Source organism: Sorex araneus, chromosome 6 (assembly GCF_027595985.1).
Source record: "Sorex araneus isolate mSorAra2 chromosome 6, mSorAra2.pri, whole genome shotgun sequence".
NCBI classification, from domain to species: Eukaryota; Metazoa; Chordata; class Mammalia; order Eulipotyphla; family Soricidae; genus Sorex; species Sorex araneus.
This window is the reverse complement of record NC_073307.1, coordinates 158,119,842-158,145,173: the sequence shown is the minus strand read 5'-3', so window position 1 is coordinate 158,145,173 and position 25,332 is coordinate 158,119,842. Positions and strand designations below refer to the sequence as shown.

General features: G+C 41.7%; 1 protein-coding gene across 1 annotated transcript; it reads left to right on the top strand.

The window, feature by feature from the left end:
- Window positions 1-2,656: 2,656 nt before the first annotated feature.
- TCN1 (transcobalamin 1) lies at window positions 2,657-21,979 on the top strand. The gene is made up of 9 exons (XM_055143995.1): window positions 2,657-2,777; window positions 8,600-8,779; window positions 11,123-11,263; window positions 12,795-12,950; window positions 14,513-14,694; window positions 16,721-16,916; window positions 18,422-18,605; window positions 21,032-21,150; window positions 21,846-21,979. Exons 1-9 carry the CDS (start codon window positions 2,699-2,701, stop codon window positions 21,905-21,907), a joined length of 1,299 nt encoding a protein of 432 aa, XP_054999970.1. The 5' UTR covers window positions 2,657-2,698; the 3' UTR covers window positions 21,908-21,979.
- Window positions 21,980-25,332: the final 3,353 nt, after the last annotated feature.

The following is a 25,332-nucleotide window of genomic DNA, read 5'->3' as shown; positions in this document are numbered from 1 at the left end:
AGACAACCCCCCTCACATATATCATTATTATTTGGGTGGGGGACTCCATACCAGTGCTTAGTGACCAAGGCCACTTCCTGTGACACTCAACCACCTGCGATGGATGACTGACACTGAGAACATGACCCTGGGGACTGCGAAGACTCTGGTGCTGGGAATATCAGGACCACCCCAGCAGTGTTTGGGGGGTCTTAGGAGTACACTCTATAATAGCCGTGTGTTGCTAGGGAAAGAACCATATATATGCCTTGTATATGCACACATTCTTGCATTTCCAATTCCCCCAGCCCCTAGGAATTTAATTTTTAAGAAATAAAAAAATGCAAATAAAGCAAACCACCTTACTGAATATTAGGTAGTTGGTAGACTGGGAGCTATATTGTGTGGGTTCTCTAAGTGGCTTTCCCAGCAGGTTAATTCATGTAACCATACATTGTGGGGCCCAGCTTTCAAACCACACAATTTGGTGCAAGAGCAAATTTCAAACTTTCACTTGCATCCTATGTGCTAACTTCCTATTGACTCAATAGGACCAATACAAGAAAAACTTAAATTTAGGCAGATGGCTCTCATGCAAATAAAATTTGCAAAACAGTAACATGCAATTATCATTTAAACTGGGTATTAAAAATAAACTCTAAGACACTCCCAACATAAATGAGTTTACCAAGAGGAGGAGAGACGAAGCTAGAACTTCAGCACAGTGGCGGGTATGGGCACTTTGGTGGTGGGTATGTTCTAATCATACCACATGCCTAACACATAAATACTAACACTAAATTTGAGTTAGGTAAACCATGTCACCTCAAATTTTTGGCTTTTGGGGTCACACCTGTCAATGCTCAGAGGTTACTCCTGCCTCTGCACTCAGGAATTCCTCCTGGCTGTGCTTTGGGGGACCATATGGGATGCTGGGAATTGAACCCAGGTCAGTCACATGCAAGGCAAATGCCCTACCCGCTGTACTGTTGCTCCTGTCCCATCTCAATTGTCTTAAAAGAAATTTTATTAGATTGTTTAAAAAGAATTCCATAAATAGGACTATAGTGTATTACAACTTTTTAAAATTTCAGGTACATTAGGAGAAGGAAGAAAAACAACAATAAAAAGATTAGTCCGGAAGGCAGGGAAGGAAACTTTCTACAATTGACACTCCATTCTACAACTGAAATAAAAAAGGTGTTCAGAATTAAGAACTCTGAAGCAAATTGTCATGAACAACTTTGTAAAGCACAGTGTTTAAATAAAGTTTTTTGGGGGGACAATTCTGGAGCACACAGAGAACAGATAGACCTAGTAATTTCCAGCACAACATCCTCTGATCCTACCATTAAATCCTATAGTATTGGTCAGGTGTCTCCAGGAGGGACCCCCAGAACACTGGAGCACTATTTGGTAGGTTCACTTAAGACAAATAAAACAGGACTCATGTTTTCTGGGTCTGTTACTGGGATCATGATCATTGAACCTAGCTTTTCAGGATACAACAGAGCAAATTCTAGGTCAGCAAATTCTAGGTCTGAAAAATAAGAGTTGGTAGATTCCGTGCTTTCTCTTATACAAAACACAAGTTTTTTGCCCAGTGATGGTGATTAAATCATGGTTGTTTTGGGGGAATATCAAGGGGACGCCTCCTATTCTGCTCTCTTGGTGACACAGAACAAACATCTTAAAGCCAAACTGCTAACAGTTCTTGGGGAAACTATGTTATAAAACACTTCTCCCATGTAACATGCAGCATTTTCCCTAACAAGGCAAAATTCATATGTGGTGCACATTTCTTTTTTTTTCTTGTAGGCTAACAAATTTTCTGGGTTTCCAGCTTAAGGAGAAATTCATAGATCAAGATAAATCATAGATAAAGAGGGGCCGGAGCGATAGCACAGCGGGTAGGGCGTTTGCCTTGCACGCGGCCGACCCGGGTTCGATCCCCGGCATCCCATATGGTCCCCCAAGCACTGCCAGGACTAATTCCTGAGTGCAAAGCCAGGAGTAACCCCTGAGCATTGCTGGGTGTAACCCAAAAAGAAAAAAAAATCATAGATAAAGATATCTCTGCCTGAGGCTGGAGCAATAGCACAGCAGGTAGGGTGTTTGCCTTTTTGCCGCTGACCTGAGTTTGATTCCCAGTATCCCATATGGTTCCCTGAGCACCACCAGGGGTAATTCCTGAGCCAGGAGTAACCCCTGTGCATCACTAGGTATGACCCACCCCCACCCCCCACCCCCACAAAAAAGAAAAGGAGCTACTATGCCAAAGATCTAACTGTGTGCCAAGGTCCTCAGTCCTGTCTGCTCCAATTTTAGTCTTCTAGCTTATATTTCCATTTTCATATGCTGTGAATTCAATCTCTCAGAAACACAAATAAGATATAACCGAAGTGGAATGGAAAGAGGGAAACAAAATTTAAAACAGCTACTTAGTCATTCTCTCTAAAAACCATATGAAATATCAACCCTAGAGGTTTGGACTAGAAAACAAATAAAAATGATTTCCTTATTCTCCCTGATCAGACCTTACTTCTTCCTGGTCGATCACATTACTTGGGCGATACACTTGACTACACCCCCTGATGTTGCTCAATATTTCGGTGAAAGAGGTGTTGGCAATCTAAAGGAGGAGCTCTCATTTTCCTCCCCCTAGCACCCCATAACCTTCTGGTGGAGCCTTCACTATCCCAGTCCGCCTGTTGGAGAGATGAGACTGCACCATCAGATGCCCCTGAGGGCGCTCCTACTGTTTTCTCTGATTTCAAGCCAACTGTGCAAGATCTGTGGTGAGTATACTTTGAGCTAAAGCTACTCTAAGGGTGATAAACTCCTGAGGGCTCCTGTGTAACATTATCCAAGAAAAGATCCTACTGACTGCAGTAAGATCTCTGTGTGGCTGGACTCCATGTAAAAGGCAGCAGAACAGGGGCCGGAGCGATAGCACAGCGGGTAGGGCGTTTGCCTTGCATGCGGCCGACCCGGGTTTGATCCCCGGTATCCCATATGGTCCCCCAAGCACCGCCAGGAGTAATTCCTGAGTGCAAAGCCAGGAGTAACCCCTGAGCATCGCTGGGTGTGACCCAAAAAGCAAAATAAAATAAAATAAAAGGCAGCAGAACATAGTGAGTTAAGTTCCAGAATGTATCTTGTTTTAAGAAGGAGCCTAATATAGAATAACAGAGTGGGAGACTAACACCCAAGAATCGTAGAAATAAGTACCAGGAGGTTGACTTCATGGCTTGGAGACTGACCTCACATTCTGGGGAAAGGGCAACTCAGAGAAGGGATCACCAACTATAATGTAGTCGAAGGCCATGCGGGGGAAGGGAGTTGCGGGCTGAATGAGGGCTAGAGACTGAGCACAATGGCCACTCAACACCTTTATTGCAAACCTCAACAACTAATTAGAGAGAGAGAACAGAAGGGAATGCCCTGCCACAGTGGCAGGGTGGGGTGGGGGGAGATGGGATTGGGGAGGGTGGGAGGGATGCTGGGTTTACTGGTGGTGGAGAATGGGCACTGGTGAAGGGATGGGTTCCCAAACTTTGTATGGGGGAAGCATGAGCACAAAAGTGTATAAATCTGTAACTGTACCCTCACGGTGATTCACTAATTAAAAATAAATAAATTCAAAAAAAAAAAAAGAAGGAGCCTCGATTCAGCCTCATTGTGGCTTCCTGTTCTTCCTCAAGCTCAGATTCTCTCTGTGGCAGCCTCCCTCCCCCATCGCAGTCCATTCCTGCTCATTTTTAATCAGAGAAATGGAGGGTCCCAGAAATTCTTGAAGTGCATGGAAAATGTTCCTTTCCATTTTGAGACACAATCTGTTTCCCTAAAGTTAAATCTGTGGGTTTAGGGGCTAGCCCTTTATAACTCAAGGGGGGAAAAAAGTTAATAATCTGTTTCAAATAATGAAAACATTTGCCTTGGCATTAGAGTTTGTGTGTCTCAAGTTACAGTTTTCTGCTTGTCTTTTGCTACAGGACTTGCATTTAAACCTCGTTGTATGATAACATTGGTTTGTCCTTTCAGCCTTGCCGCAGGGAGTTTAGGTTCATTGGGTTATTCCCACCACAGTGCTCCCATTCCTCTGTGTTTATTTGTAACCAGTTTCTTTGTGCTCTGTTGACTTGTAAATATTGTTTTTCTCTTCTCCTTAAGTCCTCTGCATAGTTAATTCAGAGCAATGTCCTTTTTGTATGGACACAGTAAGAGATATATTGAGCTTGTAGGGTGACTCTCCTGGGAACATCTTGCCACAGACTCAGATTACAGTGCTCAGGCCGGATTAATCATTCCTAACCCTAGCAGGGTCTGAATCTAGTTATTACTTTTTGGATCATGACAGCATTTGTCCGTGACCATGCTCTTAACTTATAGTTAAGTATGATGGCCCTTTGGTCTGGCCCTTTCAATGTCAGGGTAGAACATAGCTCAGAGCTTGTCCTGGGTCCATCCAGTCCCTCGTCGGGACCCTGCTTTTGGGGTGCTAGGAAGTAAGGGCAACTGAGGCTTAAGTTGAGAGAACAGATGTCCAGGAAGAAAATATCATTCAGAGTCAATTAACTCCCAAGTTACAAAAGCATAGTATTAACTGTCTTCCTGTGTCCATACAAAAAGGACATTGCTCTGAATTAACTATGCAAAGGACTTAAGGCAAGAGAAAAACAAAATTTACAAGTCAACAGAGCACAAAGAAAGCAGTTACAAATAAACACAGAGGAATGGGAACACTGTGATGTGAATAACCCAATAAACCTAAGCTCCCTGTGGCAAGGCTGAAAGGACAAACCAATGTTATCCTACACCTCATTTCTCTTCTGGGTGTTGGCCCCTGTGTGGTTTTATTCTTTAATAATAAAGTAGAAGAAAGAAACCAGGGTTTGACGTTAGTCTGACTCCTTTGTACTGAATGATCCAATGTTTCTGAATTTTTTTTCCGCTTCATCCATGAATGGAGGATAATGCAGAGTGGGGATTGAAGCAAGTGATTTCTTAAAGATGGGTGTAGTTTGTTACGGCCATAATTTCCCCTTTGTAAATCTTTTCCCCACATTTTTAGTAAAGCACTGTGATTTACAAAGTTACTCATAGTTGAGTTTTAGACATGCAATATTGCAGCACTGATCCCACCACCAGTATCAACTTCCCTCCATCAAGTTCCCAAGTTCCCTCCCATACCCTGTCACCCTTCACCCACCTCCAGCCTGCCCTCTTGACAGGAATCTTTCCAAGTTTGGTTGCTAAAGTTTGGGCCTATTGGTTTCAGTGTTGTCGACTTTTGTGGTTTGGATATTTGACTCTAGCATTCCTTAACACCACCTGGCCTCCATTGCTTCTCATCTGTCTCTTATCTCCTTCCCCTCCACTCTTTTTTCTAAATGAAACTTTTTTTAAATTTTATTTTATTGAATCACCATGAAATATAGTTACAAGCTTTCATGTTTGAGTTACAATCATAAAATGTTCAAACACGCACCCTCCACCAGTGTACATTCCCCACCACCAATCTCCCCAGTATGCACCCTCTTTCCCATCATCCCACTGCCTCCATGTCAGACAATTTCCCACATACTCTCTCTCTACTTTTGGGCGTTATGGTTGTAACAAAGATACTGAGAGGCCATCACTTTTGGTTAAAGAAACTTTGGTACATCTACACAATGGAATACTATGCAACTGTTAGGGGAGATGAAGTCATGACATTTGCTTATAAGTGGACAGATATGGAGAGTATTATGCTAAATGAAATGAGTCAGAGAGGGACAGATATAAAAGGACCGCACTCATTTGTGGAGTATAAAATGACATAACATGAGACTGACACCCAAGGACGGTAGACACAAGGGCTAGGAAGATTGCTCCATAGTTTGAAACCTGCCTCATGAATGGAGGGGAAAAAACAGCTTGAATAGAGAAGGGATCACTAGGAAATGATGGTTGGAAGGATCAGTCAGGGTGGGAGATGTGTGCTTAAAACAGATAAAGGCCCTCCACTCTTTCTTTCCTTCTCCTCCCTATATTTTGGGGCCAAGTTTGATCAGGGTAGTGTAACCCCTCCCCTTTAAAACACTGCATTCCCTCATCTAGTAATTCTAAATACCAAATATAAGTGCTATCATCCTGTTTTTATCCTTCTTCTTCTGGCTTACTTCATTATATATGATGTCTTCCAGTTCCATCCGTGTTGCCACGAATTGCATGATTTCATCACTCCTTAGAGCTGTGTAGATTCTATCATGTATGTCTGCCACATCCTCATGTCAATCAATGATTCTGTCGTTGGACATCTAGGTTGATTACAAATCAGCCATTGTACTTAGTGCTGCAATGAACAATGGTGTGCATATGTTCTTTTGAATGAATGTTTTTCTGTCCCGGGGATAGAGACCCCAAAGTGGAATTGCTGGGTCAGATGGGAGTTCAATTCTGAGTTTATTGCATACTGTTTGCACTGTTTTTTATAGGAACTGGACCAGACAGCATTCTCACTAGGAGGGATAAGGGTTCCTTTGACACCACATCCTTGCCAACAGAGATTGTTCCCAGTATTTTTGACACATAACATTCTCACGTGTAAGATGACATCTCATTGTCTTCTTGACTTGGATTTCCCTAATAATAAGTGATGATGAGAATTTTTTCATGTGCCTGTTGGCTATCCCTTGGTCTTTTTCAGTCAGTGTCTGTTCATTTCCTCTCCCTGTTTTTTGACAGGGATTTTAGATTTTTGTTGTTGTTGTTGACAATGATATTTGTGAAAACACTTTATAGATCCTGGATATCAATCCTTTATCTGATGTGTTGAGTGAAAATAATTTCTCCTATTGGAGTTGTTCTTTAGTTTTAGCCCGTGTTTCTTTTGCCTTACAGAAGCTTTTGATTTTTGTAGTTCCTATTATTTAGTTTTACTTCTGTAAATATTTACCCTGGAATTGAAGTTTCAAACAGTTCTTTTCCTAGGCAGCCACATCTTCCTGGTGTGCAAAACCGGTAACAAGAAAAGATCAAAACCGCAGTGGAAAGACATGTTCTCCTCTGAGCTAAAAGCACAGGATCCTCCAACTCTAATTTTTAATCCTGTCCCATCATCTCTTCTATTGTATTTACAAATATTTAGAAAATTTCCAATGAAATTTTTATTCATTGTAAACAATAGTTACAATTATAATTATAATTCACTTTGTCTTCCTTGGCCAAAGAAGCTGATTTGAGTTGTTGACCAGGAAATGAACAGGTCTATTTCTGTGCCAAAAATACATATACTGAGCTGGATGCTTCCACAAAATTTCACAGTAAATGACTCACAATAGTTGAATTGTGCATGCAACAAGCCATGACCTCTCAACAACTACTTTATTATGACCTTCCTGACTCTTTCTTTTATAGTAAAATAAGGTGGGCAGTGAAAATCATAGTTCTCGAGCTCACTAAGTATAGTGATAGGAACTCCCACTGAGTTAGGTGTAACAATATAGACAAGTGTTACAGTTCATAAAGTGATTTTTACCTAATATCTATGAGTAGGTATTACAGTAACCATTCTAGAATGAAGAAACTCAAGGTCAAGAAAGGTATACCGGGGGCTGGAGTGATAGCACAGCGGGTAGGATGCATTTGCCTTGCACGCGGCTGACCCGGGTTCCATTCTCTGACTATCCCACTCACCTCTGATACAATCTAGAGATGGGTAAGATTTTCTTGGGTTTATGGGCAGAGTTTATTTGTTTTAAATATAAGCTATAAACATGCTAAATATTTGTTACTATAAGAGGATATGTCTTAGTATAAGCACAGTTTAAAACATTTAAAAATATAAAGGATTGGGGCCAAGAATATAGCTCAGCAGTAGAGCCTATGAATTGCTTGCATGAGTCCCTGGGTTAGATCCCTAGCAACAACTAACAGTTACATGCATGCACATGCATGTGCATGCCTCTGTGTGTGTGTGTGTGTGTGTGTGTGCTCATAGCAGTTCTTGGGCAACTCTGAGCTCTCTTTACTTCCACAGTAAAATGTGTTTCTCTTCAGTCCTCACCCCTGGGACCTAGAGGTGTTGTGGGTTAAAACTAGAAGATTTTCAGAGTAGGTACTGACAAATTAAGATTTTTTTTTTATTCCCAGTCTGTTGAGCAATCAGACGATGCATCTGTGGGCCACTTGCCAATATTATACAGATATTTTTACTTCTTTCTCTCAGTATTAACCTGAAGGAAAGAAAATAGAAGGTGAAATAACTGAATCCAGGAAGTAGGAGGACTATAGCCTGCAATCTGCTGATGTGTATTTTATCTCAGTGAAGACCCCAATGTCCCCATATTCAGAATCATGGATTCGTAGTAACATTGTCTACAAGACTGCTATGCTTCCTGCTCACAAGGGGGAGTTTATGCAATTGTCAAATTAGTGAAATACTTCCATGCTGGCTGGTAAATGAACAATACCTGGCAAAACTGGTGCTATAGATATGTTTTGTGTTGTTTCAGAAACCGTCACCACTGGTTGACATATGCCTGTGCCATATATGTTAGTCAACGTTTCTATGTCACTCCTGTTCCTATTTTTAACATTTTCTAACATTTTGGTTCCTCTCTCTCTCCTGCTACAGAGATAGGCAGAGAGAAATACTTCCACGTAAACCCTCTGGTGAGCACAATAATCAATTCCAAATATACTGAAGGAGTGCAAGCGGCTAATAGCCTGTTGTCCCTCAGACTTGTTGGGATCCATAATCAAAGCCTCGATCAGCGACTGATCCAACAAGTCCAAGACAGCGTGGCAAGAAAAGGTCAGAGTCCTTATCCTCTGAAAGATTGGGGGTGGGGGGGAGGTGAGCACATCTGGTAGTCCTTGGGGCTTATTTCTGGCTCAGTGCTCAGGACTCCTGGAAGTGTTCAGGGGACAATATGTGTTGCCAGGGATCAAATCTGGTTCGACTTCCTGTAAGGCAATCATCCTGCCCCTCTGAAAGGTTTTGAAAAAAATAAAGGCCTAATTTACTTTGTGAGGCTCTGGCCCAGGACAGACCACAGGAATCTATTTAGCTTTCTTAAGACTCTTTTTACAGTAGCTCGCATTCTAGAATAACTTGTCTATCTGTCCCTGAGCAAGGAATTTGGATATAGGCACCCTGGGTCACAAGAAGGGTGGTGGTCAGATCAGATAACCGGACCCATATCACACGACCCATATCACAAGACCCAGGACTGCCCCAGAACTGGGACATTCCTGAATATTGGCGCAAATACTGATCTCTAAAGCCATAGGCTAAGGAGTGATGTTCTTTTAAATGGATTGGTTAAGAAAGGTTGTAATATTACAAATCTACTGGCTATGAAATGCGCGGGCTCTGCTGTAACGGTCAGGGAAGGCCTATATAAGATCTCCTTTGGGGAAGCTCGGGGTCTTTTGTAGGTGGCTGGACCCTGGCTAGCCAGTCTTACAATAAACCCTGCTTGCTGTTTGCAGTCTCTGGACTCCTTGTCGGTAAGGGAGATTTTGATCCGCGCCCTAACAACTTATAAAAAGTATCTCCAGAAATTTTAAACTTGTATGTACCCCCACCATAATTGTGGAAGACTTGAGGCTCAAAACTTAAATCTGGCATTTGAAGAGGTTTAACTTCTCTCACTTCTGAAAACCATGTTTCCTTAAGAGGGAAAAAAGCAAAAGCACAAGAAATTGTAAATGTTTCCCCATTTACCATATTTTATTAACAAGATAGGAATATGGACCAAAGGAAGGAAGTTGACAATAAAGGGGCAATCGTGGAGCATAGAGATGTAAACTGAGGTTGAAATCTGACTCTACCTTAAACCTTTCATGCCAAAAGGAACCTCAATAAGTGTGAATAGGAAATGAAGCACTGCTTCCTACTTCACATGATTATTAGAATTATATGGTGTCTGAGAGTTTTGTTACTCTGTAAGGCAAAATAAGCAATTAATTGTTACTCTCCTAGCAAGATGACACACACAAAGACATAAATCCAAGGTTTTACAATTTATCTTACTTCTCCTGGTTTGCTCCCTTTTAATTATTTAACTGGGGTCACACCTGGCAGTATTTGGGGCTGAGTCCTGGCCCTGAGCTCAGGGATTACTCCTGACAGTGCTCAGAGGACCTTATGTGGTGCTAGGAATCAAACTAGGGTCAGCTGCTAGGCAAGGACCTTGGTACCTTGACCTGGGTACCACCTCTCTGGCCCACTTTGGTTCATGCTTATAAGTACTGCATGATTCAATTGGTTTTTTTACTGCTTCATAAGAAAAGATATAGCTTTCATTTAAATAGTACTGCCAAAAAAAGAGAAAATGAATCTGATCTGGGGAATAAACAAACAGTTAAATATCAGTATGGAGTGGAACAGAAGACAGATATGACAAACAATCTAAGTCACAAATTGTGAGGAACTGGCCCAGGACAGACCACAGGAATCTATTTAGCTTTAAGACTCTTTTTACAGGAGCCCGCATTCTAGAATAACTTGTCTATCTGTCCCTGAGCAAGGAATTTGGATACAGGCACCCTGGGTCGCCAAAAGGGTGGTGGTCAGACCAGATAACCAGATGCATATCATAAGACCCATATCACAAGACCCATGTCACAAGACCCAGGACTGCCCCCAGAACCGGGACATTCCTGAATATTGGCGCGAATGCTGATCTCTAAAACCATAGGCTAAGGAGTGATGTCCTTTTAAATGGATTGGTTAAGAGAGTTTGAAATATTACAAATCTATTGGCTATGAAATGCGCGGGCTCTGCTGTAACGGCTGGGGAAGGCCTATATAAGATCTCCTTTGGGGAAGCTCAGGGTCTTTTGCCCAACCTGCTGGACCTGCATGTCCGCGTAGGCGGCTGGACCCTGACTAGCCAGTCTTACAATAAACCCTGCTTGCTGTTTGCAGTCTCTGGAGTCTCTTTGTCGTTATAGGGAGACCTCAATCCGCACCCTAACAAAATAAGACAGAGAGTCAAAAAATATCATAAGCAGGAGGGAAACTGGGGACATTGGTAGTGGGAATTTTGTAACTGTATCTCATGGTGATTCAACTAAAAATTAATTTTAAAGATAAAAATTTTTTTAAATGTACATGAATGATAAAACTTAAACTTAATTTTTTTTTCAGGATCGGATTTAACCTCAGGACAGCTTGCCTTAATTACATTGGCTTTGGGAGCATGTCAAAACCCCAAGGCTTTATTTAGATATGATCCTCACCTTGTTGGTCAACTGGAAAAGAAACTCCAAGCAGAAATAGAAAATATGGGTAAGAATCAAATGTTCAGAAACCTTCAAAAGTCCTATCCCTCCACTTGTCCAGAGCTGTAGGAAGTTTCCCTTCACTCCTTCCTGCTCTTCATTCCACTTTTTTCACTCCTCTTTGCAGATAACTGTCCCTTCTTTCCTCATTCCACAGGCAACATAAGCCTCCGTTTCAAATATGTTCAACTGAACACTGACATTACGGCAAAGAACTGTTTTACAAATGATCACACACACACATCCATGCACACGCAACACAAAGTCCTCTACCAAGCCGGGAACCTGAATTTTAGATTAGTATGAAACATACAAGAAACAACATTATGAGATGTTATGTCATAAATGCAAAAGTTCTCCTCATTAGTATAAGAGCTGAAGGTGGCCAAACTTCTGTATCACTGAGAGGTGTGAGACGTCGGGGAGGGGCTGGGGAGGAGGGGACAGGAGTGGGGGCGGCTTACCATACAGTGATGGTTGCTAGTGAAGTGTATTGCTTTTCTTTTAACTCCTACAGCATATTTATTACTGAGGGTTTTTCTGATTTATTTTTGGGCCATACCCGCTGTTGCTTGGGGCTATCTCGTGGCTCTGCACTCAGGAATCACTACTAGCAGTTCTTGGGGGACCATGTGAAGTGCCGGAGATTAAACCCAGGTCAGCCATATGCAAGGCAAGCCCCCTCACCGCTGTCCTCTCTCTCCAGCCCTTCCCCTTATGTTTATCCTATAGCTCTTTGTCTTCACTCCCATCTTTTTCTGGGATGGCCTCCAATTTGTGTTTGTCATTTCAGCACATTACTATTGAAATTGGGCTGGACCGATAGCACGGCGGGTAGGGCATTTATTTGCCTTGCACGCAGCCACCCGGGTTCAATTCTTCCACTCCTCTTGGAGAGCTGGCAAGCTATCTAGAGTCTCTCTCCTTCTCGGCAGAGCCTGGCAAGCTACCCATGGCGTATTCAATACACCAAAACAGTAATTTTAATTGTCACTGTCATTGTCACTGTCATCCCGTTGCTCATCAATTTACTCAAGTGGGCACCAGTAATGTCTCCATTGTGAGACTTGTTGTTACTGTTCTTGGCATATTGAATATGCCATGGATAGCTTGCCAGGCTACCCATGGCATATTCAATGCGGGCAGGACACTCTCGGTAGCTTGCTACTGGTACCTGCTGGAGCAAATCGATGAACAATGGGATGACAGTGCCACAGTGCTACTATTGAAATTGCCCAAGACTTGGAGGCGGGAAAGCTGTGCTCCTCATAACTCAGCGACCATGTGAATACTGGGGTAGTACTTTGACATATTTGGTGCTGGGTGCTCTCAGTTATAAAATAATAAATTGAATTTGTATGTCTTTAAAAGTTTCAATGTATCAGATTTACTGGTTCTATGAATTACCTCCTTCAGCTATTATACCTCCTAAAATTAAAAAATAAAGATGGAGGGGAGTGGCATTCAGTAAGAATAGATTGAAAACGCTTTACCTTTCTGCCAATTCTCTCTGTCAAATACTGTTTTCTCTCTGCCAGAAGCACACGAAGGCAATCCACTGACTAACTACTACCAGTTCAGCACGGCTGTTTTGGCCTTATGTCTTTTCAACGGAACGTACTCAGTTACCAAAGTTGCCCAACTCCTGATGCCTGAAAATAAAAACTATTATTTTGGTGGCCAGTTCTCAGTTGGTGAGTCACTAAACACGATTCCTTTATACGCAGGAGACCACTGGCACTGGGCTCAGGGATCACTGCTGGAGTAAGGTCTTCTCTGTGAGACCTTTGATTTTTTTTTACCTCAAAGTAAATATTTGGATTTGTCTACCTCTTTGCCCTCATCTCCTTATATATTTATTTTATATAACTATATGATATAGTTATATAAATTTCATATAAATATATGTAATGTATAAATGAGTTTTGTATCAATATATTTTATATAAATAGTGCATATTTATATATAGGCAAAGTTATATAAGTTATGTAAAATTATATAAATATATGGAGAAAAAATTTGTTTTTGCTTTTTGGGTCATACCCGGTGATGCACAGGGGTTATTCCTGGCTCATGCACGTCCTCCCCGCTGTACTATCGCTCCAGCCCCAGAGAAATTTATTTTTGAAAATAAAGTCTATTCTATCTAATCACATTAGATTATGAAATGTTCATATAAGATATTTTAGGAAGCATGAAAGGAAGAAATTAATACTACTTCTATTATTGGAACAATTTGGATGTGTGGATTTATTTTAACGAAACCTCTACAATAACAAGGCCCATATTTTGGGCAATTAGATGTACATTCACTACAGAAAAGGATAAGAAATTTTCCACCAAATCCAAAAACTACCATATCTGAAAGTCCCTTCTAGAAACAGGTATTGGTGTTCATCTCCTAAATATCCAGATCCAAGCTCACCTTTCTAAGAAACTTAAAGTAAATCACTATTCAGTGTCTCAAGATAATTAAGAAGAATGTGAATGTTTCCATACTTCTTTTCCTATAATATAGGGAAGACTCCTAACCAGGGGAGCCATGTAATGAGTTCTTATTCTCCCTGTTTTCAAACCTTTCCCTTAAGAAGTTTTATTGGGAGGCTGGAGTGATAGCTCAGTGGGTAGGCATTTGCCTTGCACACAGCCGACCCAGGTTTGATTCCCAGCATCCCACATGGTCCCCTGAACACCACCAGCAGTAATTCCTGAGAGCAAAGCCAAGAGTAACCTCTGTGCATCACCAGGTGTGACCCAAAAAGGAAGAAAACAAGAAGATTTATTGGAAAACAATTCTATTAAGTGCTATTTTCTCATCAGTCTAATAGAAGTCTTAAAATATTTCAAAGACATGTTACATACAGACAATACATTGGCGTATCATCCTGGGTTTTCTTAACTTCTTTGCCATTATGACTAAAAGATAAAAAGACAAAAGTAACTAAAATATAAAAATGGAAGGTTAGCCCTGTGTGTATACACCTCCACATTCACCATGAATATCTAAAACCAATGTGGGAGGAATTGAGTACCCTGAAACTCACTAAATGAAAAAAGTCTTGCAATGTTTGAAAGGCTAATGTTAATGAATGACTGCTTTGTCGTATCCTTCTCTCCCATCATTAAATAACAGGACTGACCATTCCCTAGAGATATGTCTGTTAGAACACTGAAAGTCCCATACTCTAGGAAACCCCTCAACCCAAGGGACATAGGGGTGGGTGGTCTTCCTATCAACGATTCTGTTTCCTGACAGATACTGGTGCAATGGCTGTCCTGGCTCTGAGCTGTATGAAGAAGAGTGTAGTAAATAAACAGATACAAACAGACTTAAAGGTTATCAATAACAATATACAGCTACTGGTCAAAAAGATACTGGCTGAGAAAAAGGATAATGGTCTCATAGGAAACACATTTAGCACCGGAGAAGCTATGCAGGTAAGTCAGAGGGTGAAGCATAAGACAGAGAATGGTGTCATGGAAGGAAAACACCTTTGTCTATTTTTATTGACCTCTAAAATTGTATTATTTATTTAATTTTCAATGATGATATGTATTTTACTCATGTGATTCCCTTTCCCTGCAATCTACAGTTTTCCATATCCAAAGGTTCTATGAAGGTTTTCCTGTCTATAATGTTTTATAAAGTTCTAGAGTCTTCTACAACTAATATACTATTCTATGAATGCAATTTTACACTTTACCACACTTTTCCATTATGTGTCCATTTTTTCTCTCAAATTGCTATGGAAGCATTAAATAGAAGTGATAGTAAGGGTAGTAAGTATTTATTGATGTTAACGCTAATGCAAACAACAAACCAACGAGGAAAGAACTATAACCTCCATTCCCTAAAACGAGAGCATGAGTCATAGCCAGGGATTTCCCTACCATTATAAATCCAGAAAGCAGTGAAAATGAATGTAACCCAAAATAGCTGGTTTCAAAGCACACTCAGGAGCTACACTTTTACTGATACATTCCTTGGTCTGAGATTTTCATATATTCACTCACTGATTTACATAACTCTAAGGATAAGAAACAAGAAGAGTGCATGGCAGATTTACAGGGTTTTAAAAAAAGCCCTTTACATGAATAATTCAGAGTGAGAAAGAAGACTTTTGAAAGGGATAGAATAGAAAAGGACAAAAACGAAAGGCATGAGCCAAAATTGCGTATTTTAGGAAGATCAATGCATTGGGCATAGTCAGCCAAGGATCCTTGGAAGAACTTACCAGATGAAGCTGGGGATATAAGCAAGGATCCAGTGATCAAGTTCCCTGCATTATTGTTACTATTCATGTGATTCAACTTCCTATGTTTGAAGTTAACAGAAAATAGTAGTTTCCCCTTCTGACTGAACATTTGAATCACCTGAAGGAGTTTTAGGAAATGTAAATGTCTAGACAACACAGTAACTAATTCACTGTATCACTGTCTTCCCATTGTTCATTGATTTACTTGAGCAGGTGCCAGTAATGTCTCCATTTGTCCCAGCTGTGAGATTTTAGCAGCCTCTTCTTACTCATCTTTCCCAATGATTGGAGGCTCTTTCAGGGTCAGGGGAATGAGGCCTGTTACTGTTACTATAGTTGGCATATCCAATACGCCATGTATATATTTCCCTCTGTAATTTTATGGAAAAGGGGCAGGGATTTAAAACCATAAAACAGATAAATCCTGAAAAAAGCAAGCAATACCCAAATCCAGGAGGATGACAGTGAATGTCTGGCTAGAAAGGAACCAGGTGCATAACAAGAATGTCAACATATCAATGTTTTCATTTGTTTGCTTTTGCTCTGCTTTTTAAAATGCAGGATAGTCACACTAACTAATCAAAACTAACTAATTAAACCAGAAATTTGGGGGTGGAACATGACCTTGGTCTTGTCGAAAAGCCCTACATAGGATACAAATTCACAGTAGGATCAAGAGCTACATGCCATTTCTATTTGAGCATCTTTGGTCCTGGTGGCCCTTGTCAGCAGAGTGCTCCCCTCCCTCCTCACATCACATACTAAAATGCCGTTGCACCACTAAAGCCTGTCTCGCATTTCCCTTCTCCACAAAGCCTTTCCTCAGTCCCACTAAATGCTTGTAAGCTCTCCCTCGACTGAAAGGCCATACACAAGGTGGTCATTTATCTTAGGGCTCATTTCATGATTTTTGTTGATAATATTTCTTGAAGGCCTCCTCTAGCACAGCTATTGTTCCATATCATCAGTTCAGAAATGACATAGAGGAAAAAAAAGTTCTCCTTGGAGGTCCTATATTATAGCTTGTGTTGTTAAGCCTTTCTCTACCACTTCATCCAAACTATTTTGGACACTTCCTGATGGCAGTAGACATCTTAGCTGGCTAAAGTTCCCTTCTGCAGTCAATATTTACAGAATTCATTAGCTGTCATCTTTCCTCTTATTTAACGTTTATTTCTGTCATTTACCCACTCTCGCTCTCCCATTAGGCTCTCTTTGTCTCATCAAATGATTACAGTGAACCTGGGACAGTTTGGAATTGCCAACAGACTCTGGACACGGTACTCAAAGAAGTCTCTCAGGGAGCATTCAGTTTGCCCATTGCTGCAGCCCAGGTCTTACCGGCCCTACTGGGAAAGACTTACTTGGATGTTAACAAAGATTCTTCTTGTGTCTATGATTCAGGTAGAGCACTGAAAAGCAAACTATTTTACCTTTCAGCATTATGCCCAAAGCAGATGAGATTTTGATGCCCTGAGTACCAAAAGGGACCAGGTAAACAACAGAAGCACAACAATCTTACAGAGAACTCACTCTCAAGAATTTTCATTCCCCTGAGAATTTGTTCTTAGTAGGGTAGCAGGTGTCATTCTTGGTTCAAATGCTGATTTTAAAAAATTGTTTAAAAAAATCCAGATCCAAAAGGATGTTTTCTGATTGTTAGATCCAAGAGCTATTCCATTCATCAATCCAATTTGAAGTAATTTGATTCTCTGTCATGCATGGAGAGTGATCCCTCTGGGAAAGAAGATATCTGTAAGGAAGAAATTTGGTCAAAAATAGAAAAATGCAGCATGAATCATTTATTTTTTTAAAAAAAACTGGTTTTGCTGTGAGGTATAAAGGAAGGAGAGATTTTTCCCTTCTACTTTGCTTGCTCCTCACTAGTCACTTATAAGTTTATGGACCTCGGGCAAACGTTTAACCTCTAAATGTCAGTGATCTGGCATAAACTTGCGAAAAGAATAAGATCAGGTAAGACAGTTTAATAAGGTACAACTGTGTTGGCAGTTATGAAGCCAGTAATTTTATATAAAAATAAAATCTTGGGGAATAAAAGAAATAAAAAATAGGGGAAAGGAAGCATTATTGTACACTATACCAAAAAGAGAAAATTAGGTGTGACTAAAAGGAGATTGGAGATGAATTACTTGAGAAGCTTGAAACTGAACTAAACACAAGCATTTGCAAACTTGTCAGTATTTGGTTTAAGTTATGTATTTGTGAGGGTCCCTCCTGGCCAGCAGGTAGGACCCTTTGTGGGGCTGAGGAGGGGATGCAGCCGAATGAACAAACGCAGAGACAGAAAGCAACAAGAAAGAGGAGAGAGAGAGCGAGAGGGAGAGAGAGAAGAGAAAGAGAGCTTTATTCCACTGGCAGCTACAGCATTTGTACTTGCCTGCTGGGAGGCCGTGGTATGGCATGTGTGCCCGGACCCCGTACAAGCAGTAGTCAATCACAGATCGTGACATGTTCATCTATCATGTCAGGCATGGGTATCGGCTAGTGGGATGGTAAGATCAGTAAGGTCAGTAACGGCAACCTTGTTACAGGAATTTTAATTAGGCCCCTGTTTGAGAAGTGCCAGGCTCTGTCTTACTTGAAGATAAGAGCCAGGATTGAAAAATGGCTCCCTACATGTATTAGTCCTAATTTCTGCTTAAGATCTATATCGATGCTGCTTGTTCCTTACAGCAAATCCTTCTGTACATACAGAAAAATGATTCCTTGGATAGGTGTTCAAATTCTAACATCACTTTTAGTACTATTTCATTAATCAATTTTTCTTTATAATGCACGTTTCTTATTTATGTTGTTTACTTTGTATGTACATGAGATTATTTACCTTGTTTATTATATTTATCACTGTTCAGGCCATAATAACTTCCCTGCTTTTCTGTTTCGGATAGGTAAGTTCAACGTCTCCACTCATCAGCCTCTCTCCGTGACGCCTACTGATGCAATCTCAGATATCTCTGTCCATTACTCTGTGAAAATCAATGAAACATATTCCACTACTGTCACTGTGAAAAATGGTTCTGTCTTCTTAGATGTAATGAAGGAAGCTCAGAAGAAAAATGAGACCCTATTTGGGTATGTCTTTACCTAAGGTTAATGTGTTTGGTGTGGTTTTTAAAAGACTCGATAAAAAGACATCTGTACCTGGAGCTGGAGCGATAGCACAGCAGGTAGGGCCTTTGCCTTGCATGCGGCCGACCCGGGTTCGATTCCCAGCATCCCATATGGTCCGCTGAGCACCACCAGGAGTAATTCCTGAGTGCAGAGCCAGGAGCAACCCCTGTACATTGCCGGGTGTGACCCAAAAAGCAAAAATAAATAAATATAAATAAATAAATAAATAAATAAATAAATAAATAAAAACATCTGCACTAGAATAAAAAGGTCTAAAACTCTTCAGTTCTTTTGCTATCTATCCATCTACGAGGTATCCATCCACATCTTCCAACAGGATCAAAAAATGTAGATTAGACATTCCACTTTCTATAACACTGTAGAATTTCAACTGAAGTTTATTCAACGAGTGAATAAATCCCAGCAACCTCTGTCGGCAAAATTCTTTAAACAAGTTCTTTAAACAAACTTCTTAGGTCATACATTTGTGTCAAAAACAGTGTATTTTCAACCACTGATCTGCTTGTTGATTGTGGTCCGCATACATTTCTGCTAGTATCCAGGAAAAAAAATGTTGCAGTATTATAAAAACTACACATAAATGCATAGTTTTTATGTGGTTTACATAAGTAAATAATGGTTTTACTTCTTACTCAGAAGCCATTGAAATACTTCTCTTATTTTCACTGGTCTGAAAGAAGGAAAAGGTTTAAAAACACTGGTCTAGTTTCTTAACTACTTCTGAATCTCTGACCTATTTGAAAACCAGAAAAATAAATATACGCATACAAAATATATGCAAACAAAAAAGCAGGGGTTTCATAAACACTCCTGAAACCTCTCCACTTCCCACTTTCAGGAAAAATCAGACACCTTTAGATTAAGGTTCCCAATCTTCTGTATCACTGTCATCCTGTTGCTCATCGAGTTGCTCGAGTGGGCACCAGAAACGTCTCCATTTTGAGACTTGTTGTTACTGTTTTTGGCATATTAAATACACCACGGGTAGCTTGCCAGGCTCTACCGTGTGGGTAAGATACTGAGAAGCCAAATAATAAAATTGAGAGATCAACTTTGCCTCTAGAAAGAATGGCTCATTTGACCCATTTAACCTAACTGTTAATTATTTATTATGCTTAATAATATGATGTTAGAGGTGTCCGAGAAAATCCTCTAAGAGGGTGCTGGAGCGATAGCACATCGGGTAGGGCCTTTGCCTTGCATGCGGCTGACCCGGGTTTGATTCCCAGCATCCCATATGGTCCCCTGAGCACCACCAGGGGTAGTTCCTGAGTGAAGAGCCAGGAATGACCCCTGTGCATCGCCAGGTGTGACCCAAAAAGGAAAAAAATCCTCTAAAGATAAAATATATGCATGTAGAATTATAAGGGTTGTCTTCAAGGACTTCCAGAAAGAAGAATAACATGACTAGGAAATGAAAAACACTGACCATATTACTTTTCAATAAACAGCATCAGTGTATCACTGTATCACTGTCATCCCATTGTTCATCGATTTACTCGAGTGGTAAAGTCTCCATTCGTCCCAGCCCTGAGATTTTAGCAGCCTCTCCATACTTGTTTTTCCCAATGATTGGAGGCTCTTTTCAGGGTCAGGGGATTGAGACCTGTTATTGTTACTGTATTTGGCATATCGAATATGCCACGGGGAGCTTGCCAGGCTCTTTCAATAAACAGCATATAGCACTGTAGCACTGTCATCCCATTGTTCATCTATTTACTCAAGCAGGCACAGTAACATCTCCATTGTGAGACTTGTTACTGTTTTTGGCATATCAAATACGCCACAGGTAGCTTGCCAGGCTCTGTCGTGCAGGTGGGATACTCTCAGTAGTTTGCCAGGCTCTCTGAGAGAGATGGAGGAATCGAACCCAGGTCAGCTGCATGCAAGGCAAATGCCCTACCCACTGTGCCCTATAGCATAAAGAATTAAATTATTCTTTCTTATTCCCTCTTTCCTAAGAGAAATTCTGATAACTTTTGTGTGTCTAGGACACAGGGACAACTTTCCTTCTACTGTTTTTGGATCACAATGGTTGCTAGCTAAGTGTCCATTGGAAATGGATCACTGACAAGCGTCTACCATGACAAGAGGTGGGGACAGAAGCCACAAGCATATTTCTCTAACTTAGCATGGAACTAAATTGAGTGCTTTGTAGAGAGCTTGCATTATCCCCGAGAATGTTTGTAAAACCTGCAGATCCCTGATCTGACACAGATCTACAGAATCATGGTATCTGGACAAAAAAAAAAAAAAGGCTGAGAAAACTGTATTGTTTGACAACAGTTTCAAGTGATCCTTAAGCACAGTGGAGTTTGTAAAACTGCCATATGGGGTTATCTAAATTCCTATCACTGTTCCCACAGTTTTACAGTGACAGAGAGTTCGTGGGGCCCCTATGTCACGTCTGTTCAGGGCCTAAAAGCCACCAATGAAGATAGAAGCTACTGGCAACTTCTAAGTGAAGATAAACCATTAAGCCAAGGTAAGGAGGAGCACCCACAGAGTAAAAATGCCCAAAGATGAAGGGTGGGGGGAAGGAGGAGAGGGGGTTGTTCTTTTGAGGAACAGGTCAATGACGTGGAAAGTAGTCATCATTATTCAGTATCACTGTCATCCCATTGATCAATGATTTTCTTGAGTGGGCACCAGTAACATCTCCATTCGTCCTAGTCCTGACATTTTAGCAGCCTCTCTTTACCTGTTCTTCCCAGCAGTGCCACAATGGAGGCTCTTTCGGGGTAAGGGGAATGAGACCCATCATTATTTCTGTATTTGGCATATCAAATATGCCACAGAGAGCTTACCAGGCTCTGCCGTGTTCTCAGAGAACCTGCCAAAACTCTTGCCAGGTTGTCTGAGAGGGAGAACTAGGCTATAAGAGGTCATGCGGCCGAGAATGTGGCCATGTGCTTCTGGGAGTGTTGTTTTATAGTCTCTGGATCTTGGCCATTGATGGGATTTTAGTGTTCTTGAGTAAAAAAATCATTATTCGGTGAATTCATAAAATCATTTGACCCAATTTCTTTTGATTTTCCTAAATTTCACTTCCTTGAAGCACCATGATTTACAAAGTTATTTATAGTTGGATTTTAGAAATACAATGTTTCATCACCAGTCCCACCACCATCATTTGACTCACTTTTTTTTTCTTTTCTTTTTCTTTTTTTTTAATCTCAGGCATTGGCAGTTACCTTGTTCATGATGGAGAAAATTTGGAGATTCGGTGGAGCAAATATTGAAAAACTCAAACCTTCCTCAGCTGGATCTAACCCTTTTTTTCAGGGGACTCTCGTGTGGAAAATGACCTCATGTCTTCCTGTTCTCTTCTCTCAACCCCCACACAGAGAGTCAGAAACCTTCTTTTCTCTGGTTGTATGTTCAATAAAAGATCAACAACAGTATGAAAACGAGCAGCTTCAACTTGGCTCATTACTACTAAAATGGATTCTTATTAAAGGGAACAGTGGCCCAGGAAGGAACAATGTGAAGAGAGGGTCAACCATGAATCTAAGAGCTTTAGTTCCTCTCAAGTTTTCTCCCACTGACTAGATGACCTTGGGCAACAGGAGAAAATAAAGATAAAGTTTTAGGTCAAATGATATAGCAACAACCAATGAATCAGGAAGAATGTTTACAGGGAAAGTGAACTCTGAAGTCCGGATGCTAGGGCTGAGTGGACATAATGACCTCATTCAGGCAGGGGGAAAGGGGAAATTTTCTGGAAGAGAGGAAATGTTCTAAGAAAAGGGAAGAATGTGCAACTTCTACATTAAAATTAGTTCATGGGGTCAAAGAGCACTTGATTCACCTGTGGGAACTCCAAGTCTGATTCCCAGCACTATAGGGTCCCCCAAGAAACTTTGCTAGATGTATCCCTGAACAGTCAAAAGAATTAAAAATTAACTAGTATATAAATTTTGAGGGACAGTATCATCTTCACCTCCAGCTGCATTTTTACTTTTCCAAAAATTATTTTCCCCTTACATCCCCATCAAAATCACCTGATTCCATATCATTAAAATACACATGCAAGTTCCCTGAACAACACTAGGAGTAATCCCCTAGCACAGAGCTGGGAGTAGCCCCTAAGCACCACTAGGTGTGGCCCCAAAACAAAAAATAATAATAATAAAATGCATGAGCCCCCCCAAAACAAAAGCAAAAACCACACCTCCAATATTAGTTTTAGCACAACAACCAGAATGCTCATGAGCACCACAATGAAAGGGATACAGTGCTTCATGCACCCACCCCGCCCCAGTGAGGCCCACAGCTGCGCGGGAAAGTGCCAAAGCATGAGGCACACTCCAGGTCATAACAACAGTGACAAAGGGAAGGGAAGGCGGGGGTTAGAAAGCAGTGGCTGAGGCAGGCATATGGGAGAAGGGCCTGGCAGTGAGGTCTCAGGAAATGATAAAACCAAAATGTGTGGCTGGAGCAATAGCACAGCGGGTAGGGCATTTGCCTTGCATGCAGCCGACCAGGTTCGAATCCCAGCATCCCATATGGTCTCCCAGCACTGCCAGGAGTAATTTCTGAGTGCATGACCCAGGAGTAACCCCTGAGCATCTCCAGGTATGACCCAAAAATAATAAAAAGAAAACCAAGATGTGATTTAAAGAAGTTACTCTGTCCACTTGTCCTAAAGTAGCCTAAAATGCACAAAGGCCAAACTCCTTTGGGGATATAGAAATTGGGCCAACAGGACTCTCGTGCCAAGGTTGCCTCCATAGAAGCCTGGATCACCTCAGGAGATAAGTTTCATCAGGAACAAATGGCTGTGATAAGAATTTGAAAGAAGACCACTGAAAGTTCTGAGCTCTTCTGTTTGATAACACCTTGCAATAGACTCTTATGGACATAAAAAAAAAAGTCCCAAGGGAGTGGGGTGGGTGGTTATTTTTGGGGGAAATCTCATAAAACCAACTTTGCAAAGCAAATTGCACACTTTCCCCATTGGGGAGCTTACCCACATCTCTACTTGTCTCTGCCCTGGAAAAGTTTGTGCTCTGTCTTGAATGAATTTCACTCTTTCCCACCTCAATCTCTAAATAAAATTGTTTCACCCCATGGTACATCTCCTCCTGAAATTCTTTTCTGCAAAAGTAGTTGTCAGATCTGGAAATGTGGGTGGAGGTACAAACTGGTTTTCCTTTTCCTGCAAAGGATAATCCCTCCCTCCACCCTGAGACCACAGTTCCCCAAGAATTCAGGTGATGGGAGCCAGTTCTCATGCCAGATAGATCAAGTGGACTGTGGGTGAAGCTTGATGGGTGCCCAGTAAGATGGTAAGACACTAGCATACAGGCCAGGTGAATTGTTGGTTGCAGACTTTTCCAGTCCCAACCACCCCCAGGGACTTCCCTGGGAAGATGGTGGGTTGAGCAAGAAGATGACAGTACTCTATATCGAGACAATTACCTCCCTCATTCCCCACTTCTCTGGAGCGATAGCACAGCCAGTAGGGCATTTGCCTTGCATGCGGCCAACCCAGGTTCGATTCCCACATCCCTCTCGGAGAGCCTGGCAAGCTACTGAGAGTATCCCGCCTGCACGGCAGAGCCTGGCAAGCTACCAGTGGTGTATTCGATATGCCAAAAACAGTAACAACAAGTCTCACAAAGGAGACATTACTGGTGCCCACTCGAGCAAATCGCTGAACAATGGGACCACAGTGCTACAGTGCAACTCCCCACTTCTCCCACCAACATCACTTGGGAAATACCAGGAATCCTACGTATCTTGGAGGAACCACCCACAATACCAACATCAACAGAATAACATTAATCTTTGAGCAAAGATATGAAGGGAGGGAGGGAGTCACAGATTTGGAGGAAGAGAGTTCTGGGCAGAAGGAAGAGCAAGTGCAAAGACGCTGATCAAAAACAGCCTGAAGGGGGCTGGAGTGGGGAGGGCATTTGCCTTGCACCCGGCCGACCCGGGTTCAATTCCCAGCATCCCATATGGTCCCCTGAGCACCACCAGGAGTAATTCTTTAGTGCAGAACCAGGAGTAACCCCAGCGCATTGCCAGGTGTGACCCAAAAAACAAACAAACAACAACAGCAACAACAACAACAAAAAAAACAGCCTGAAGTTCTCAGGCAGCTGCACAGAGTGAGGAAAGGAGAAAGTGGCTAGAGGTGAGGTCTGAAAGGAAATCAGAGGCCAGATCCTACAGGACTTTGATTGATCACTGACAAGATTCAGAGAGGCCTAGGAATGGCTCAGTGGTAGACCAGCAGCCGGGGAGGCATGAGACTCTGAGCTCAAACCCCAGCACCAATCCTTATCCAGACTCCCACTGGAACTCTGCCGCTTGGGATCCCAGGTCACAACAAAATGTGTGACCTCTGCAACCAAGTGGGTGTGAACTTGTTAAAGTGTGTTACCTCCAATAAACACCACAGCCAAGCCTGCAGATGCCACGACTGACCGCAGGCGGTGCAACTCCCCACACCCAGCCCTCTGCCCTCATCACAACAAACGAGAACACTTAAAAGGGCCGTAGGTGGGGCTGGAGTGATAGCACAGCGGGTAGGGCGTTTGCCTTGCATGCGGCCAACCCAGGTTCGATTCCCAGCATCCCATATGGTCCCCCGAGCACCGCCAGGGGTGGTTCCTGAGTGCAGAGCCAGGAGTAACCCCGGTGCATCGCCGGGTGT

Excerpts from the sequence above, each read along its gene's own strand:
- TCN1 (XM_055143995.1), top strand. The coding sequence starts at position 2,699 with ATGAGACTGCACCATCAGATGCCCCTGAGGGCGCTCCTACTGTTTTCT. Across the intron at positions 2,778-8,599 it reads CCAACTGTGCAAGATCTGTG|AGATAGGCAGAGAGAAATAC; the intron begins GTGAGTATACTT and ends CTCCTGCTACAG. Across the intron at positions 14,695-16,720 it reads GCACCGGAGAAGCTATGCAG|GCTCTCTTTGTCTCATCAAA; the intron begins GTAAGTCAGAGG and ends CTCTCCCATTAG.